Source organism: Globicephala melas, chromosome 2 (genome assembly GCF_963455315.2).
Source record: "Globicephala melas chromosome 2, mGloMel1.2, whole genome shotgun sequence".
NCBI lineage: Eukaryota > Metazoa > Chordata > Mammalia > Artiodactyla > Delphinidae > Globicephala > Globicephala melas.
The window spans coordinates 90824675-90843360 of NC_083315.2; the positions used below are offsets into that span (position 1 = coordinate 90824675).

At 51.0% G+C, this 18686-nt stretch overlaps 1 protein-coding gene across 1 annotated transcript; it reads left to right on the top strand.

Annotated features, from left to right (window-relative positions):
- The first annotated feature begins 660 nt into the window (after positions 1 to 660).
- EPB42 (erythrocyte membrane protein band 4.2) lies at positions 661 to 18179 on the top strand. Its single transcript, XM_030842892.2, has 13 exons — positions 661 to 670; positions 1973 to 2158; positions 3100 to 3330; positions 6155 to 6273; positions 7199 to 7303; positions 8160 to 8337; positions 8932 to 9070; positions 9358 to 9461; positions 10238 to 10480; positions 11526 to 11825; positions 14764 to 14918; positions 16039 to 16172; positions 18017 to 18179. The coding sequence occupies exons 1-13, from the start codon at positions 661 to 663 to the stop codon at positions 18177 to 18179; spliced, it is 2067 nt and encodes a 688-aa protein (XP_030698752.2).
- Positions 18180 to 18686: the final 507 nt, after the last annotated feature.

The window sequence follows — 18686 nt, forward strand, 5'->3', positions numbered from 1 at the left end:
AGTCCCAACAGAGTTCCAGACCTTCTGGTAGAGTGTCTCAAGCCCATCAGGCTTGGAAGAGGCAGAGCTCTTGCTTCTGCTTTTAGGACATTTATTTTTCACCAACAAATTCCACCCGCTAATCTCTTTCACACAGATGAATTGCAGACACACATGTTCTCTCTTTATACTATCAAAATGGCCCATGAACATCTAACAGCTTGCAGCTCATGATATGTTTAGGCCCTGAATTTGGAGTTGGATATGGGCCTCCTTCCAGAGTCTTTCAGTGTCATCCACGTAACATCTCTGAGGGTCTCTTGAGGCCACTGAAGCAAGAGGCTTAGCAGCTTACCTGGGCTTCTCCAACTGTCAGATCTTGCCCCCCTCCACCCCCCACTCCAGCCTGTCAGACATACCCCTGTCTGGGCCTCCTGGCACAAGAGATAAAACGAGAAAGGGGAACTCCTAGCAGCTGGTCCAAGAGATACCAGAGGGGAAGGAGCAGGAGAGACAAACATGTGGGGAAGCAGAAGGAAACTCCAGTATTTACAGATTCTTAAGCCAACAAAAGTGCCTTCATCATTTTCTGTTTGGAAGACAGATTCAGAGAGGAAGCTCAGAGCAACAGTTCAAGACAGGCATTTCCTATAGCCAAGTGGATAAGAGCAGCCTGCAGCCATGGGACAAGGTGAGCCAAGCCTGCTCTCCACAGGGCTTACTGGGCTCTCAGTAGCTCCTCCATCCTTACATGTTTTCATTAAAAGAAGCAGGATGGTGGTGGAGGTGACGATGATGTGACTGTGACGGCGAGGTGGTAGTGGGTGCTAATGGTGGTGGAGGTGATGGCGGTAGGGCTATGGTGGGGGGATAGTAAACGGGTGCTGCTGCTGGTGGAGGGGCTGAGGTGTGGGGGCTGGCAGTGGGTACTAGTGGTACTGGAGGTAATGGTTGTGTGGCTCTGGTGGGAAGGGTAGTAGTTGGTGCTGGCAGCAGTGGAGATGACGGAGGTGGATTATGGTGGGAAGTGGTGGTGGGTGCTGTGGTAGCGATGGTACTGGGAGCGTGGCTATGGAGTGGCAATAGGGTAGGTTGTTGGTGGTAAATTGGTCATCGTCATGATGATGGTGGTAAGATGATGATGGTGGTTAAACGGATTTATATTCTTTATCCCAGGATCATCCTAACATGGCTCTTCTCACTGGGTTGTGGTACATCAAAGTTAAATGGGAGAGAAGGAAGGTAGGAGCCAGGGAATCCAACTAAAAGGGGCAGAGGCAGACACCAAGCCGGGAAACAGGCAGCAGCAGAGAATGCAGAAATCTCAGGGGCTTCTGTCAGCACATTTACATTTACAAGTTCTCGATGTAAAGTGAGAACTGCCTGAGAGGACGTCATGATACTCACAGGCCCCCTTCTTGTAGCGTTTTTCTGGGCTGCATGGTACCAAGGGTTTAATGAGCCTTTAGGTGAAAGAGCCACATGCAATCTCGAGTGAGTTGCTTCTGCTCTCTGGGCCTCACTCTTCTCACCTATAAAACAAAACAATTGGACTCAGTGATTTCAAAACCAGCTCTAAAAGTTGTCTGATTGTGTTCTTAGGAAAAAAATGAGTAGGGGTGAGCAAAATTCTGGATTTTATTCATTGCTTCTGGATTGGGACCAGAAAGTGGGGTTGACGATGAGAACAAGCTTCGCTCTTATTAATAATAGTAACAGTCCTACTTAATGGGACTTACTATGTGTCTGACATGGTGCCAAGCGTATTATATACATTACCTCATTTGCTTTCCACAACCCTGCAAGGAGGGATGATTGTTCTAAGGAAGAGGAAACTGAGGCTCAGAGTAGTTAAGTTACTTGCCTGAGATCGCACAGCTAGTAAGTGAGTTGAGCCAAAGATTTAAACCCTGGTCTCTGACTCCAGCGTCTCTGCATTTACTGACGTTGTCATATTTGCCTAGTCTCCATGATTTCTTTCTTTTCACAACAGGCCTGGGGATCAAGAGCTGCGACTTCCAGGCAGCAAGAAACAATGTAGAGCACCACACCAATGACATCAGCTCCCAGCACCTCATTGTGAGGAGGGGGCAGCCCTTCACCATCAGCCTGAACTTCTGGGCTCCAATCCGCACATTTTTGCATACCCTGAAGAAGGTAGTCCTCATTGCACAAACTGGTGAGTGGGGCAGGCCTCGACCTCTTTGGCAGCAGGACTGGGGGTTTCTTTCTCTTGCCCACCAAGGGGCACGTGGCTCACACTGCACCTGGGCCTCCAGAAGTCCTGCCCACTGGCAGGGCCTGTGAGGATGAGATAATATGCGTAATAAGTAGCATTTATTATGATTCAGAAGTTTCTCAGCCGCATTATCACTAAGGGGTCCCTTTGTTGCATATATAGCATCAGTTTTGTAGAAAAGTCTGAATGGGATTTAACCTAGGCTAAATATAACATTTAATTGCTACTACTTGCTGAATCTGTACTACATGTCAGATATTGAGCCAAGGGCTTTACATGCAATATCTCATTAAAACCTCACATTGGGGGCTTCCCTCGTGGTGCAGTGGTTAAGAATCCTCCTGCCAATGAAGGGGACACGGGTTCGAGCCCTGGTCCAGGAAGTTCCCACATGCTGCAGAGCAACTAAGCCCGTGTGCCACAACTACTGAGCCTGCACTCTACAGTCTGCAGGCCACAACTACTGAGCCCATGTGCCACAACTACTGAAGCCTGCATGCTTACAGCCCACGCTCTGCAACAAGAGAAGCCACTGCAATGAGAAGCCCGCGCACCGCAACAAAGACCCAATGCAGCCAAAAATACATAAATAAAATAAATAAATGTATTAAAAAAAAAAACAACCTCACGTTGGCCCTATGAAAGAGGTATCATTACTACACCCATGTTATACACTATGAACCTTTTCTAGATTTAGGTCCATGAGCGCTGAGGACCTGTGCTCTCCCATCACCCTTTACTGCCTCCCATTCCTGGATGGGCTGCTTTCATTCTCCTCCTAATCTAATTTTCACTTGCTCCATCTTTGGGATACTTCACTTTGTTACTCTGAGTTGTGGCAAAGAGATCCAAATGACCAATTCATCTCTGTATGACTGCAGGAGAACAGCCTTCCAAGGCCAACCAGACCCAAGCCACGTTCTCAATTTCCAGTCTTGGGGACCGGAAGTGGTGGAGTGCAATGGTGGAGGAGAGAGATGACCAGTCCTGGACTATCTCTGTGACCACACCCGCAGACGCTGTCATTGGCCACTACTCACTCCTGCTGCAGGTTTCAGGCAGGAAGCAATGCCTGGGCCAGTTCACGCTGCTCTTTAACCCCTGGGGTCGAGGTGAGTTTGGACCTTGGCCAGCCTGGGCTACAAAGGACTCAAGGCCCCGGAGCTGGGGTGCGACTGCTCCAGGCCTCGGGACCCAGCTCCCTCTAGGGCGGCACTAGCACTCAGCTCCTGTGGTGCCTGCCTTCCGGATGAATGGCCTCTCAGACCGAGGGTCCTCTCTTGGGGTCATCTTGGAAGAAGCAGCCCAGGGCTTCCCACTGAGAGCAGAGGCTTGTCTGGTGCTGGCTCAGGCTATTTGGTCACAGGAGCTGAGACTCACTGAGATGACCCTAGGAGAACTACCCTCTTTTATAACAGGACAGGGGCCAAGAGCTGGAAAGCGCTTCAGGAAAAGAGGCGACCTGAGGGACGGGCTTCTCTGTTCCCTCCCTGGGCTCCCATAGTTTGTCTCCAGGGTGAATCCAGGTTTTGTGGCACCTGAAGTTTATATAATTTGGGGGACCCTCTTTCAGAAAAAGAACACAGAATTTTGAATTGCTAAGGCTCCTCCCTGGGCTTATAGGGGTCTGTACTGGTGGGGGGCCCAAAGCTGCAGCTTCAACTTCACAGTAAATCTTCCTTTCTGAGCTCTCTGCTTTTCTCCACTTGTTAGTTCTGTCCTTACTACAGACTGCTGGGTTCTCTCCACAATGACCTATCCCAATATCTGCCTGGAGCAACAAATCAAACAGCCAGCCTCCCTAGCTCAGCAGCCTCTGGGTGGACTTCCTGGGGTCAGGTGGCCTCCAGTGGCCACCTCTGGCAAAGCTCAGCTCTAGCTGTCGGGACTATTTCATCTAGAAAAGTCATCAGACATGGCTGACGTGCTCCAAACAGGAGCTAAGAGAACATTTCCTCTTCCTGCCCATTCTGAAGACTGAATCTGTCTTCCCTTTAGAATCTGCCACCCCCCACCTTAAACCTTTGTGTTCCCTGAACGGTTGTTTGGGGGACGGGCAAAGTTTCCTCCTGCTTGCCTGTCCCTGCTACGCCAGACAAGCCTTTTCCTTTCACGGCCTCATTACGAGGCAGGGCTGGGAACAAGGGGAAGTAGAAGAAATCTTACCAGGTTCCTGCACCCCAGTACCTGATGCCCTTTCTATATGGCACCTGAATCCCAGTGAGCTCCCTATCTCCACTTCTTTTGCCCAGGCTGGGGTTCTGCAGTATCCCCTCTTTCAGGTGGCCCTGTCTCTCCTCAGTTCAGGCCCTTTGCTTCTGCTCCAAGGGGTTTGGCAGGTTGAACAATGGATGAGAACTAGTGTCCACTGAGGTGCCCTTGCCCCATGTGGGTGAGTGTGGATTCAGGGCCCCTTCAGCTGGAGGAGGCCCCATGGCTCTCCGTACACTGAAAGACCCTCAGGCCATTCCCTCCAAAACTGAGGGTTTAGTGTACCTGCCTCGCTGACTTTGAGCCCACATCCAGAGCTAGACCCTGATGGCCAGAGCAAAGACACAGCAAAGACAGTTCTGGGACAGTGCTTGGTTCAGAGGGAGCTCACAGTCTTGACTCAGTGCCAGGATTCTTGCCTCCATGCCTGGCTTGTAGGGACCTGTGTAGGGAAGGCCTCTCTATAGGGGTGAGGGAGGCGTGGAGGGGGGCAGGGTCTGTCTGGCCAGGAGTGAGTTGTTGGCACTACTCACCTGGGAGGTAAGAGATTTTCAGAGGTTATGTGGGACTCAGTCTCATCTTAGCATACTTGGAGATGGGGCTCTCCTGGATTCAAGAGGAAATTTTGCACCCTGTAATGAAAGAATCCTATTCATAAGCAGGGACTTTATTAAGGGGGGAGGGGCTACACCCAAGCAGAGAAGAGGAGGGGCTGCTACCTATGCTCTGAAAATGTACTTCCCAGAGCCTGCAGGGCCTGGGGCCAAACACCTCGGTTTAAAGTGATTTCCTAAGAAGTGATGTCCAGCTGACTTCACAGACAGTACTAAGTATGGAGGGGCAGGGGCCCAGGGCTCCTTGGGCCCATGGTTCTGTGATCTTCTGTCCCAGGTTTTTCAGGGATTCCTGATTTCTAATATGCCATCCTTCTTTTACTTTGAGTACCCTCATCCCAGTTGGATGCCTGGGGGATGGTTTGGAAATCCTCTTCTCTTTCTAGTCCCCAGGAACTAGTCTACCACCCCCCACTTCACCCCTAGCACCAGGCAGAGGGAGACACTTGGCAAGCAGAGCAGGTCCCTCTGCTGCTCCCAGCTTCCTAGAGTGGGTGATGGCCTCCTTAAAGCCCCCACCCTCCTCATGATCCCCAGCCCAACCCTCGGATGAAGACAGCAGGAGAGGCAGCGGGGAGAGACCATAGGAGTCCCAGACCCACTTGGACACCCTGGGTAGAAACTAATGCTCTGGCTACCGCTCTACACATACCTGCTCAAATTCCCTTCTGCTCATGCCTGTCAACACGTTTGATTGGTTTTTCGGAATCACTTTTTTTTTTTTGGTTGAACTTGTGAGGGAGACATGACAGGCCCCCTGGGACGCTCCCTGGGCTGTTGCCAAATTCTCTTGGTTCAGTAGCACTCTGGCTGCAAGTATCTTCGGGAACCAGCAGGCCTTTTAAGGTTGGCTTGTTCCTATTGGCTGGCTGACCATGAAGGTCACCATGGCTGACCCAGAGACTCTGACCCCCTTCCCCACTCTCACCAGAGAGGAGCCTGGATCCCAGTGTGGGGTGAAAAGAGGGGGCTCCTCCTCAGTCCCCATCAGGCCTGGAGCTGAAGAGAAGGCCTGCAGCTGAATCCCACCTGAGCATGGAGGGCAGAGGCCTGGAGGTGGAGGGCAAGCCCAGTATCCCCCAGAGCCTCATTCTTGACTGCTTCTCTCCAGAGGATGCTGTGTTCCTGGCGAATGAAGCTCAACGCAGGGAGTACTTGCTGAACCAGAACGGCCTCATCTTCCTGGGCACAGCTGACTGCATCCAGGCTGAGCCCTGGGACTTTGGCCAGGTACAGGGCCCTCCGGGGAAGCCTCGGGGACAGTGAGTGTCCCATAACCTTCAGTACTCAGGTCAAACAGACTGGGCAGGTCCAAAATCCCCTGGTCATGAGGCCATTTCTTTATGCAGTTTCAGCCCCGTGGTACCTCTCCTCCCTCAGAGCCACACTAGACCATCCTCCACAGCTTCCAGAGTTATCTTCCTAAAGACAACGCAAATCAAACCTCTGTTAAATTCCCACCATCTACAGGATAAAACACAAATCCCCGGGCTTGACACGCAAGGCTCTTCACAGCCGGGCCACTGCTTTCCTTTCCCCAAGAGCCACTCCATGCTCCAGCCCCTGGCCATCCCTTGAATGTGCAGGCTGAATGTTCCCTCTGCCAGGAATACCTTCCCTCCCTTATCCCCTGGAAAACTCCTACCCATCTTTTAAGGCCCTCTGAAAGCCTTCCCCAGCCCCCAGAGGCAGAGTGACTCTCTCCACTGTGCTCTCTGGGTGGGCATCTCTCCTAGAGCCCTGGCCATGTTGCTGAGATCTGTAGCCTAAGCAGCCACATGTCCCCCTCACTCCTAACCCCGGGCTCCTCAAGAGCAGGAGCTGCCGTCTTATCTGCCCCCACACAGGACTGCCCTGTCAGGGGCAGTGGGAGCAAATGACACAGAAAACGATAGAAATGAGAGGACTCGACACGGCCCTGGCGCTCAAGAGCTCACGCTATCAGGAGTCAGACGACAGAAGAGGCAAAGGGCTGGAGTGCCGGGCACAGGGACCAGGCAGCCCTGGGGGCAGAGGGAAAAGCCAGAACTCCCGAGGGGGCAAGGCAGGAAGGAGTGGAGCCTGAGTCTGGAGAAGGACGAGGGGACGGGGTTGACTTGTGGGAAGAATGCCTGACCTGCACACCCACCATCATGGCCCTGTGTGGTCCTTATAGTTCGAGGAGGATGTCATCGACCTCAGCCTGGACTTACTGAGCGTGGACAAGCGGGTGGAGAAGTGGGGCAACCCCGTGCATGTGGCCCGTGTCTTGGGTGCATTGGTGAGTGAGGACAGGGTCGGGAGGGGGAGGTGACGAGACAGCAGCCCTCTGACAGAGCTGCCCCACCTCTACGGCCCTGGCGATCTTCAAATCACAAGTGGTCCCCTCCTCCCAGGGTGTGGGGGACAGTCCTTGAAGAAGGTTCTGAGTGAGGAGGGAAGGACAGTAGCATCCACAGGGGAGAGAAAAGCACAGGGAGGTGTCATCCCTCAGGACACAAGCCAGCAAGGACTAAAACTGGCCCGGATTTCCTTGGCCCCTCCCTTCCTCCCCACCCCCAGCCCAACCTGGGGGCTTAGGTCCCTGGGAGGAAGGGGGTCACATCCATCTTACCCAGTGTTTGCTGCTAAGGTGGTCAAAGGCATTTGTTCTCATTTCTAAATTATTCCCATGAAGGTAGCTTGGTGCTTTCCTGTTGTCCTTAAAAGTTCTCTCACAGGAATAACGTGTCCCGCATTTCCTCATGTGGCTCCGTCCACGCCTCTGAAGAGCTGGTGAGGGACAGGGCCAGCCTGCGAGGGGGAGGAAGCTTGGGATGCGTGGGCCTCGAGGCCCCAGGTGCAAACACTTACAAGGAATGGGAGCCAGGCAGGCCAAGGGGCAGCCCTCCTGCCGCTCTTGTGTCCTGAGTTTTGTTTTTCACGACGGTCCATGAAGCCCTGCTTCTGGAGGACTTGTTAAAAAGGAGGATTCCCAGGAATTCCCTGGTGGTCCAGTGGTTAGGACTCAGTGCTTTCACTGCCCAGGGACACACAGCTTTAACAAGTTCCAGGTGATTGCCATGCAGGTGGTCTGTTCACGCCCCCTTGGAGAACTGTGATGAGCCCTCCTTGCCCATTCACATTTCCCCAAACAGCTGCACGCCCTCAAGGAGAAGAGTGTCCTGCCCACCCCGCAGATCCAGACCACCGAGGAAAAGGCCTTGCTGAACAAGCGCCGGGGCAGCGCGCCCATCCTGCGGCAGTGGGTCAAGGGCCAGGGGAGGCCCGTGTATGATGGTCAGGCCTGGGTGTTGGCCGCCGTTGCTTGCACAGGTACAGAGCAGACTTGCCTGACGCACCCAAACGTCCCCTTGGCGACGGTGCAGTGTCTGCCCTGCTTCTTGGGTTGCCCCTCCTCCACCCGCAGCACTTCCCCGCCTCCAATCACACCCATAACTGCTTCCGGTGCAGTTATAACTGCTTCTGCTTCCGTCTGGCCAAGAAACCAGCTACTTATCCCAAGCAACTCCTCCCAACCAGCTGCCGCTCCTTTTGCCCCTTCGGCAAACTTGGGCCCATCTGGCGAGCTCTGCTCCCAAACTCACTTTTCCCCAAAGCTTCCCCTGGCCCTGCCCCAGGAAAGCAAGCCCTGCTGTGTATCCCGTAAGCCTCCCTCCGCTGTGTACTCTGCCTGCTGTGTAACTGGTTTGTTCCTCGTTTCTGGGCCCTCATATGGCCTGGGTCTGGCTGGTGTCAATTCTAACTTTCTGGTGCCTGTGCCCCTTCTCTTTCCACAATGTCACCTGGCATTTAAGATAGTGAAAGTGCCCGGTGTCCAGAGGAGACCCTGAAAACGCTAGCCATGTACCCTGCCCTCCATATCCCAGGCCTCTCTGGTGCCCTGACCCCCTGCCCCCTTCCATGCAGTGCTGCGAGGCCTGGGAATCCCTGCCCGCGTCGTTACCACGTTCACCTCAGCCCAGGGCACTGGCGGGGGCCTGCTCGTAGATGAGTACTACAGTGAGGAGGGGCTTCAGAATGGAGAAGGCCACAGAGGCAGAATCTGGTGAGAAGCCCGAAGGGGATGAGGTCCCAGACCTGGAAGGGCTCCAAGCCCACGGAGTGTCACCCATGGGAATCCCAAGGGGCCCTGCTGAGAGTAGGCCTTCAAGACTCTTGACAGCAGCATGCTGATGGTCAGGGTGAGTTGTGGAGTGCATGCCCCTTCCCAGGAGTGTTGCAACCACTTTTATGCAGCATCCTCCTATCCCCCTAGTAACAGCTCTGTCATTTCTAGGACCACTTCGGGACTCTTTTTTTCCCCATTTGAGTTGCTTCCTTTGCTACCTTCAGGATCTTCCAGACTTCCACGGAGTGCTGGATGGCTCGGCCTGCTCTGCCCCAGGGTTATGACGGATGGCAGATTCTGTACCCAAGTGCCCCTAATGGAGGTGGAGGTAAAGCCTGGGCATGGGCCCAGGACTTCCCTGGGCTGCACAGAGCTGCAGGAGGACAAAGAGTCCTTCGGAGAGGAAAGAGGGGTAGCAGGTGGTCCAAAGGGGGTCTGCATCCCCTAAAACAGGAGAAGCGCCAGGAATGATAGTGACCAGCAGAATGCTGACCTGATGCCCACAGGCTCAAGGGAACAAATGAGTTAGCCATCTTGGCCCCAAGGTCTCAGGGAGACTAGCCCCCCTCAGAGCAACAGGTGAGGGAGCTGAGTCTCATGGAAGGGCAGAGGGTCTTAAGACAGCTTGTAGAGTGGGACTTCTGGGGTTCTGGATGTGGATGAAGAGGATATCAGGATAGGCTCAAGCTCAGAAAAGGAATCTTCAGGAGTTATAAAAGGATGGCTCTTCCTTTCCCAGGAACAGAACTGTCACAGAGCCTGGCACATAGGAAGTGCTCAGCAAAGGCAACCTATCCCTATCACATCTGTAGTCAAGCTGGTTTAGGAACTCCCGTGTACTCTGTACCTCTGAGGTTATTACCTATCCAGTTTCTGAGAGGGCTCCTGCCATAGGCCATGACCAAAAAGTGTTGTCGCTAAATAGTGAGTTTCACCTCAGCAGTGCCCTCTCAGAAACCTTGCCTAGTGCCCACCTCTGACCTTGATCCCAGGGGAGGGACAATAGGGCATAGGATGGGGACTGCTGTTGTGAGCTCTGACCCAAGCTGAGGTCTGGGCGTGGTTCCTCTCGCTCACCGACCTTTCTCCCTTTCTCTTCCTCAGTCCTGGAGGCCTGTGATCTGGTCCCAGTCAAAGCAGTCAAGGAGGGGATGCTGGGGCTGACCCCTGCAGTATCAGACATTTTTGCCTCGATAAATGCCTCATGTGTGGTCTGGAAGTGCCATGAGGATGGGACACTGGAGCTGACCGACTCCAACACTAAGTATGTTGGCAACAACATCAGCACCAAGGGTGTGGACTGTGACCGCTGTGAGGACATCACACAGAACTACAAGTATCCTGAAGGTACTGGGCAGAGGAGGGCCCTGAAACAGCAACAGGAGGAAAAGAATGGGCCAGACACACGCAGGCCAAAGAGAGGTCCTTTCCCCACCATATAAAACAGGATTTCTCAGCCCTGTTTGACATTATTCACATTCTGGACTGGCTAACTTCGTTGTGGAGGGCTGTGCACCATAGGACATTCAGCAGCATTCCTGGCCTCTATCCACTAGATGCCAGCTCCCCCTCAACCACTGTCACCAGTTGTGACAACCAGAAATGTCTCCCGACATTTCCAGATGTCCCCTGGGGGCACAATTGCCCCCAGTTAAGAACCACTGCTATACAACAGCACAGTTAATACCAAGCCCAGCTGCCAAGAGATGTTCTCTATCTTCTGCTCTCCTTCAACACCCCTCCAAGCTGATTTGGAGCCCACCACTGCAGTGTCCACCCATTTGTCCAAACAAGAAGCCCTGCACTGTCCTTGAGTCTCCCCCATCACCACCCCACTGTACTCTCACACCCATCTCCTCATCTCTTTCCCCATTGCCTGTAGGTCATCCAGGGCCTCATCATCTCTCGTCTAAAGTATTGCAGCAGCCTCCTAACTAGACCCCCGCCTCCAGTCTCCCCATCATTACTCTATTTTCAACTTACAGTTTCCAGAATGAGCTTCACAAGACACAAATATAATTATGTTACAGAATATTCCTGTTCCAGAATATTCCATGGCCTCCATTGCCCTTGGAATAAGTCCAAACTTCTTCACTTAGGAAGATTCAAGTCCCTGCAACTTGTACAAAAACTAGCTCTCTCACCGTTCAAGGGGCAAATTCATAGCACTTGAAGAACTTGATCCCGTGAGTGGCTTGGAAGAGATACACTGTATCTGTGGTGGGTCTAACACAGATCTTTTTTTAGCTAAATATGGACCTAGAGGTTTGCAAAGCTCATGTGGCTTTGGCATTTGAACAGCAGCGGGGAAATGAACCTTAATCCTGGGCTGCTATTAGAAGGGTCTACAGCTGCTGGGTAAGAGGTCTGCTTTGTTTACTCCATTCTTCAGGATCTCTTCAAGAAAAAGAGGTGCTGGAGAAGGTCCAGGAAAACAGAATGAAACATGGGAAAGACGATGGCATCCATCCTCCCAGTCTCGAGACTGATGATCCTTTACATTTCTTCTTGGAAGCACCCAGCTCCCTAGCCCTGGGAGGGGACGCCCGGTTCTCTGTGAACTTGTTAAACCCTAGTGACCATGATAAAGAGGTGCAGCTGGCTGTTGGGCTGCAGGCAGTGTACTACAATGGTGTCCTTGCTGCCAAGCTCTGGACGAAGAAGCTTGTCCTTACACTCAGGGCCAACTCAGGTAACTCTCTACGGCCCCCCTCCCCAGACACTCCACACACCCAGCTCCCGCCCTGGGCAGGCAGCAGCCATACAGCACCCCCTGCAGATCTGAAGAGATAGCATCTAGCCCCTGGTGTGCCCTCTCTCTCTCTTTTTCTCTCTCTCTTTCTCATTCAACACATATTTATTGAGCTTCACACAGGGAAAAAACCCCACAATTCTGATTGCAGTTATATAAGCAAACAGACAGTGTAAGAAGTGTTTGATAAGGTAAACAGAGTACAATGGCAGGTTAGCGTCTTACCCAGGCTGGAGCAGACTGCCCCCAGGTAAATCGGGCTGCCCTCGGTCTTGAAGGTTGAGTAGGACAGTGTCAGACAGTAAAGTGAGTCAAGGGCGGGCTTCCCTGGTGGCGCAGTGGTTGAGAGTCCGCCTGCCAATGCAGGGGACGCGGGTTCGTGCCCCAGTCCGGGAGGATCCCACATGCCGCGGAGTGGCTGGGCCCGTGAGCCATGGCTGCTGGGCCTGCGCGTCTGGAGCCTGTGCTCTGCAACGGGAGAGGCCCGCGTACCGCAAAAAGAAAAGAAAAAAAAGTGGGTCAAGGGCATTCCAGGAAGAAGGGACATATGTTCAGGTTCTTCCTCCTCCTTCAGATTCTTATTTAATTGAGTTGGGATGGGATCCAGGCACTGGTATTTTTTCAGAGCTCCCTGGGTTATTCTAGGGTTGAAATTCCCTGGACTAGAGCAGTTGTTCTCCAACTTTGCTGCTATCAGAACCACCTGGGGGAAGTTTGATGCTCAGCCTGCACCCCAGACCAATTAAGTCAGAAACTCTATGGTTTGGCCCAAACATCAAAAAAGGTTTTAAGTCCTTGGGTGATTCCAATGTGCAGGCAAGAGACTCAGTGGAATAGTGCTTGTGCACATGATTGCAGCAGCCTCCTGATGGGTCCCCCTGCCTCCAGTCCCTCCACCCTGATCCCTTTCCAAGGGAGGGAGGGATGGAGTGCGGGAGTGGTGTGAGAGCTGGACAAGGCCAGATCATGAAGGGGCTTGTAGGTCCTGCTGAGGAGTTTGGGTTTTGTTCTCCGGGCAGTGGGGAGCTGGTGGGAGGTTTTAACCAGGGGAGTCAATGTGATCAGAAATTCATGGGCAGAATGGAATGGAAGGGGTCGTATTAGAGTCGTGGTTCTCAACCTTGGCTGCACGTTGAACCACCTGGGGAATTTAAAAAATACTGATGCTTGGGCCTCACCGTCAGAGTCTGTTATAATTGATTTGGGGTGTGGCCTGGCACTGGGATTGTTTTATAAAGCTTTCCATATGATTCTAATGTACATCCAATGTTGACAACCACTGGATTGGAGGTTGGAAGGTTTTGTAATAATCAAGCCAAGAAATAAAGGACAAACTAAACTAGCTGCACTTTTCAAATGAAGTCATATTGAAGAGGTAGACTAGATTGAACTCGTGTATGTGGGGAGAGGGTGCTTCCAGCTTGGGTGAGCCTCCAGAATAGGGCAAATGGGGAAGAGCAGGTTTGGGGAGAAAGATGTTGAGTTCTGTTTGTGGCATGTTGGATTTGAAAGCCCATAAGACATCCAAGCTGTGACGGCCAGTAGGCAGCTGGAAACCTAAACCTGGTATTCAAGATAAAGGCCTGATTGGGGGTGGGGGGAGTGGGAGAGGACTGTGAGAGGGTGAGGAGGAAACCCAGGCAGCACCAGCATGTTGGGGTGCAGGGGGCAGTCAGGGAAAGAGCAGAGTGAGAGACTGAGAAGTGAAAGAGAGGATGGGGGCACGAAGCAAGGTCAGCAGAGAGGCCATGAGAGGTCAGGGCTGAAAAGCATCCACTGACAGAGTGGTCTGACAGAGAAGCAATGGCAAAGACCAGGTTCCTGGGGCTTAAACAGATTGAGAGTTGAGGAAGTGAGACAAGGTGTGCAGTCCTTCCTGGAAGAGTGGATGGAAAAAGAAGGGAGACCTGGTGGTAGTCAGCTAGGGACACTGGGGAGGAGGGTGTTCTTTGTTTTCTTTTAAGATGAGAGACAGCAGAATCCACTTACATGCTGAGGAAGAATCAGCAGAGAGAAAAGGACGGAAACCTCAGGAGAGATGGGTTATAATTGATGGTGCAATCCTTGGGGAAATGAGAGGCAACTAGAATAATTATAGCTCACATTTATCGAGCACTTATTTTTGGCAAACATGGTGTTAAATGTTCTATATGCATCATCTCATTTATCTTCATAACGACCTTATGAGGCAGGACCCATTATTATCCCACTTTACAGATGAGGAGACCAAGACACAGAGAATTAAATAATTTGCCCGAAGTTACACAGCTAAGCAGTGGTGGGATCAGGGTGGGGCACTGATTTAAAAAGCAAAGGACTGGACTTGGGCAGGGGGGATGCCTCACCCTCCGGGGGGGGTTAACAGCAGGGATAGATGTCTATGTCTGTAGGTTGCGAATGAGAACATGAGCTCGAGAGGCTTCCTCAAGGACGAAGGATGGCTTCATTTTCTCTGCAAAAGGGAAAGAGCAGAAGCAGAGAAGGGGAGGGGACTAAGCATACATATATTCAGCCACGGCTGGGTGGCAGGTCTGAGACCAGCACTTAATGACTGTCTCGTGAACCACAAGCCGGCCCTCCAGGTAGGCATTGTTATTAGACAAGGAAACAGGCTCCAAGAGCTTCACTTGTTCTAGTTCACAGGGGCCCTTTCCCCAGCCCTGTGGAGGTGGTCCATCAAGAGTGTTAGTGGCGGCAGTGATGGTGGTCACGGGTGGGTTCTTGACTGAGTTCAATTTTGAAATTGCTGTGAGGAATGAGGCATCTTTCTGGCTTCAGTGAGGTCCCGACTCCTTTGTGCTGTGTGTGAAACTACTGCTTGTTTCCAGGGCGCATGCACTCACCCCTGGGCGCTGACTCCACCTGTCATATGTTTCAGCTGAGAAAATCTCCACCTTCCTGTCCTTCTCCAATTTTAAACAAAACCCACCAGAGAATAGTTTCCTCAGACTCACGGCTATGGCAACACACTCCAGCCCTACCTGCTTTGCTCAGCAAGACATCGCCATTTGCAGACCACACCTTGCCATCGAGGTAGGCACCAGTCCTTCCCCATATCACTGGCATTTGCCGCTACTCAGGTCCCCATTTCAGAAGGCACCGAGCCTCTCCAGCTTCAGAGCAGTTGACCGTGCTGAAGAACTACCAGGAAACGCTGGGTTGAGAGCTCCTTCTCTTGAAAGAGATCGTTTCTTATACATGCTATTAAAGTTTAAATCTTCCAACTTTAGTTCAGATTAAGTAAAGATTTCTAAAATTGGGGTCTTCCCAGTTGCTGCCTCTATACTTACAGAGATAATAACAGCCTATGTTTATTTAGCACTTTGTACATGTGCCAATGTATTTTCACCTCTTTTACTTCTTTTAATACAAAAGCCCTGGGAGGTGGAATTGTTCCCATTGTTCAGAGGAGGAAACAGTCCCAGAGAGCATCATGCCCACAATCATAAAAATAGGACATTTTAGAGGCTCTTGGTCCAGTACTCTTTCCACATGTCTACCCAGACCAAAACGAATGTGACCTGGTGTCTGCTCTGGAAGAGGTTATTACAGTTGGGCAAGGGAGACACAACACAATGTCAGAGCTTTAGGAGAGGTACAAAGTCGCTCTGGGACAAGTGAAGTAAAGGGGATTAATTCCAGCTGGTGGGTTTGGGGAAGACTTCATGGAGGATGTGGCATTTGTGTTGGGCCTTGAAAAATGGGTAAGCTTTCAGTGCAGAGGTGGGGGAAGGCCGTTGCAGAGAGAAGGCTGAGTAAAGAGGCCCAAAGGAGGGGAGCCTGAGGGGTGCATTGAGGCTCCGAAGGTGCCCGAAGAGGCTGGCGTGTCTTGCAGTCAGGGGAGGAACAGATGAGCCTGCAGGTAGATTGGGAGCAGATCAGGAAGGGCTCTGAATGCCAACCGAAGCTGGATTCTGAGGACAATGGGAAACCCTCCAAAGTTTCTAAGTGAGGGAAAGGCACCATCAGAAGTTGTCAGTGATGGGTCAAGGGTGAGAGTAAATGCAGGAAGAGCAGGTAGAGGAGTAGAGAAGTCAGCTGTGGAGTTTGGGTGAGGATGGCAGAGCTAGGAGAGTAACTGAGGAGGCTTCAGGGAGGGTGGCCAGGAGGGGAAGGAGCGACTGCAGCTCTGTGCTCTTGGCATCTCCCACAGATGCCAGAGACAGCAGAGCAACATCAGCCCCTTACGGCCTCAGTCAGCATCCATAACTCCTTAGATGCTCCCATGAAGGGCTGTGTGATCTCCATCTTCGGAAGGGGACTCATTCACAGAGAGAAGAGCTACAGGTAAGAGACCGCAAGCTTCTCAACCCACAAAAACATCTCAACTGGTCAGAAAGGCAGGAACCCAAGATCAATGACTGTCTTTTTGTTTTGTCTATGGAGACAGAGCAAATACCTGCCAGAGTTAAACTAAAGGATTAGGGCCTCTCTCATCCTGGGGCCACCAATGTGGGTGCAGGAGTGACGGAGGAGGCTCTGTGCCTCTCGGGCACCTGACGCTGGCCGCGGCTCTGGTCACACAGGGAGAGCCTGGGTATTGCTGGTGAATGCAGGTGAGGGGGTTAGGGCTGGGTGGGAGGGAATGCCACAGGGAGGGTAGGCTACCTCTCAGTGAAGCCAGAGAGCTGCATTCTACTAGTGACAACACAATACAGAATTTTGTTTATTTCTACATTCTCTTTTACTCCTATTCCCTACCCCCATTCCCACTACCACCCTTCATATCCTTTTAGTATGTATGAGTACTGTTGCTTCATGAGTACTGTATTCTTAACTTACGTAAATGGTGTTACGTCTAATTTTCTTTTCACTCAGAACTATGTTTTTACGATTCATCCACATGTCAAGTTCATTGCTTCTGCTACATATTACTCCATTGTGTACACCCCCGACTTCCTACCACGCCACTCCACAGCGCCTCCAACTCTCAGACACTACAGATATACGTCCCCTTACATACTCGCTTGAAAAGCTGTGGGAGGTGGGGGGAAATATGCACAGGAATGGAGTAGCTGAGACATAGGATATGACCTGGTTTGACCACGTGCTATCAGATTGGCTTGCATAATGGCTGCAAGAGTCTACAACTCCCTCCAGCAGTACTTGACAGTTTCTATCTTCCTACGATTCCTCCATTCTTGGCAATACCCAGCTTTGTCTTTTTTTCCAGTCTAACAGGATAAGGTAATATCTCATTATTGTTTTAATTTGTAACTCTTCATATGTTTATTAGCCTTTTCCATTTCCTCCTCTGTATAGTTTGTTTTTAACTTTGCCCACTTTTCTTTTGGTGTTCCTGCCTTTTTTTTCCTTGTTGATTTGTGTGTGTGTGTGTGTGTGTGTGTGTGTGTGTGTGTGTGTATATACACAAACCCTGTATAGTCTAGATTAGTGCCTTGTTGGTTTTAGATGTTGTATCTTCGTTCATTATTGCTCCTTCTCTCAAGAAGTCCACAGCATCTTCTGCTGAATACATACGTACAGTTTAGAGTTCACGATGCCTACTCCTACCACCCATGAGGTCCCTCACAGGTTGTCTGGTTGTTGAGCCACTGCCTCAACCTCAAGAAACTCAGTGGGTCAGTCTTGCCCGTAAGTTGAGAGGAGGGACTACCAACATTTAACCAGACTTCTGTGTTCTCCCAGCTCAACTGTGGGGCAAAGCTCCTCAAAAATATCTGCACCATTCCCTCAGTCAACATAAGAAGGTCCACAGGCAGACTAGAAGGTTGCTAATAGGGCTGCAAAACACCACCTGTTGACATACTGACATCTCAATATGCCCATTGGACCCACTGCAGTTAGCAACGAGGATTCCAAAACAGCCTTCCCAAACATACTATTACTAAGAACGAGACCAGACTGAAGTCGCAGGTGATAAACGAAACAACAGGTGTAACTTGGAAGCCCTTAGAATAGGATGTTTCTCTTCTCAAACATACAACTGCTCACCATAGGAGGCTCCTGCCTTCCATCCCCTTCAAACCTCCTCTGTTTTAACAGCAAGGTACTTGGATGTTTATTTCTTCAGAGTCCACTTCTTTAAGCAGGTAAGGATCAGAGTCACTGGGACCAGCAAAGCAATGACCCTGGGACAGAACTAGCACCTGCCTTTTCCTTTATTTCAGATTAAGTTCGGTGCAGTCCAGAAACACCTTGCGCACCCAACTCGAGTTCACACCAATGCAGGTGGGGCTCCAGAGGCTCACTGTGGAAATGGACTGCAACATGTTCCAGAACCTAACCAACTTCAGAAGTGTCACTGTGGTAGCCCCTGAAACTCCAGCTTAAACTTCCAGCTCCAGCATCACTCTCCCCAACCACCCCTTGAATCTACAATCTAAAACCGAATGTGCTGGGAAGAGAAACTCTGCTTATCAGACAAGTAGATCTCTGTTCAGGTTGACCAGAAGAGTGACCAAGAACAAAACTAGATTCCCAGAAATCAATAGAAAAGACATTCATTCATTTCTGTCACCCCAGCTCAAGGCACCCATGAAGACTAGTTGTCTTAGAACGGAAACTACTGGGCTTGAGGAATAAAAAGAAGCCTTTGTAAAGGTACTCAGATAAGTAAATTCAGATTTTTTGAGTCCAGGGTTCTTCATAACCATTTACTGTTCACTCATACATTAATTTATAAAGGAAAAGAACCTAACATTTAAATCATTCTTGTATTTCTAATGAAATGGGACAATATTAGCTAAAAATATGATTTTTAGGTAATCCTAAAATTACACTGACCAGTGCCATCCCTGACCATTATCCTTAAAGATCCAAAGATGACTGAAGAAAGTT

Coding starts and splice junctions, on each gene's coding strand:
- EPB42 (XM_030842892.2), top strand. Junction 6,274..7,198: donor AGCCCTGGGACTTTGGCCAG/GTACAGGGCCCT, acceptor TGGTCCTTATAG/TTCGAGGAGGATGTCATCGA. Junction 9,071..9,357: donor GGCCACAGAGGCAGAATCTG/GTGAGAAGCCCG, acceptor TGCTACCTTCAG/GATCTTCCAGACTTCCACGG.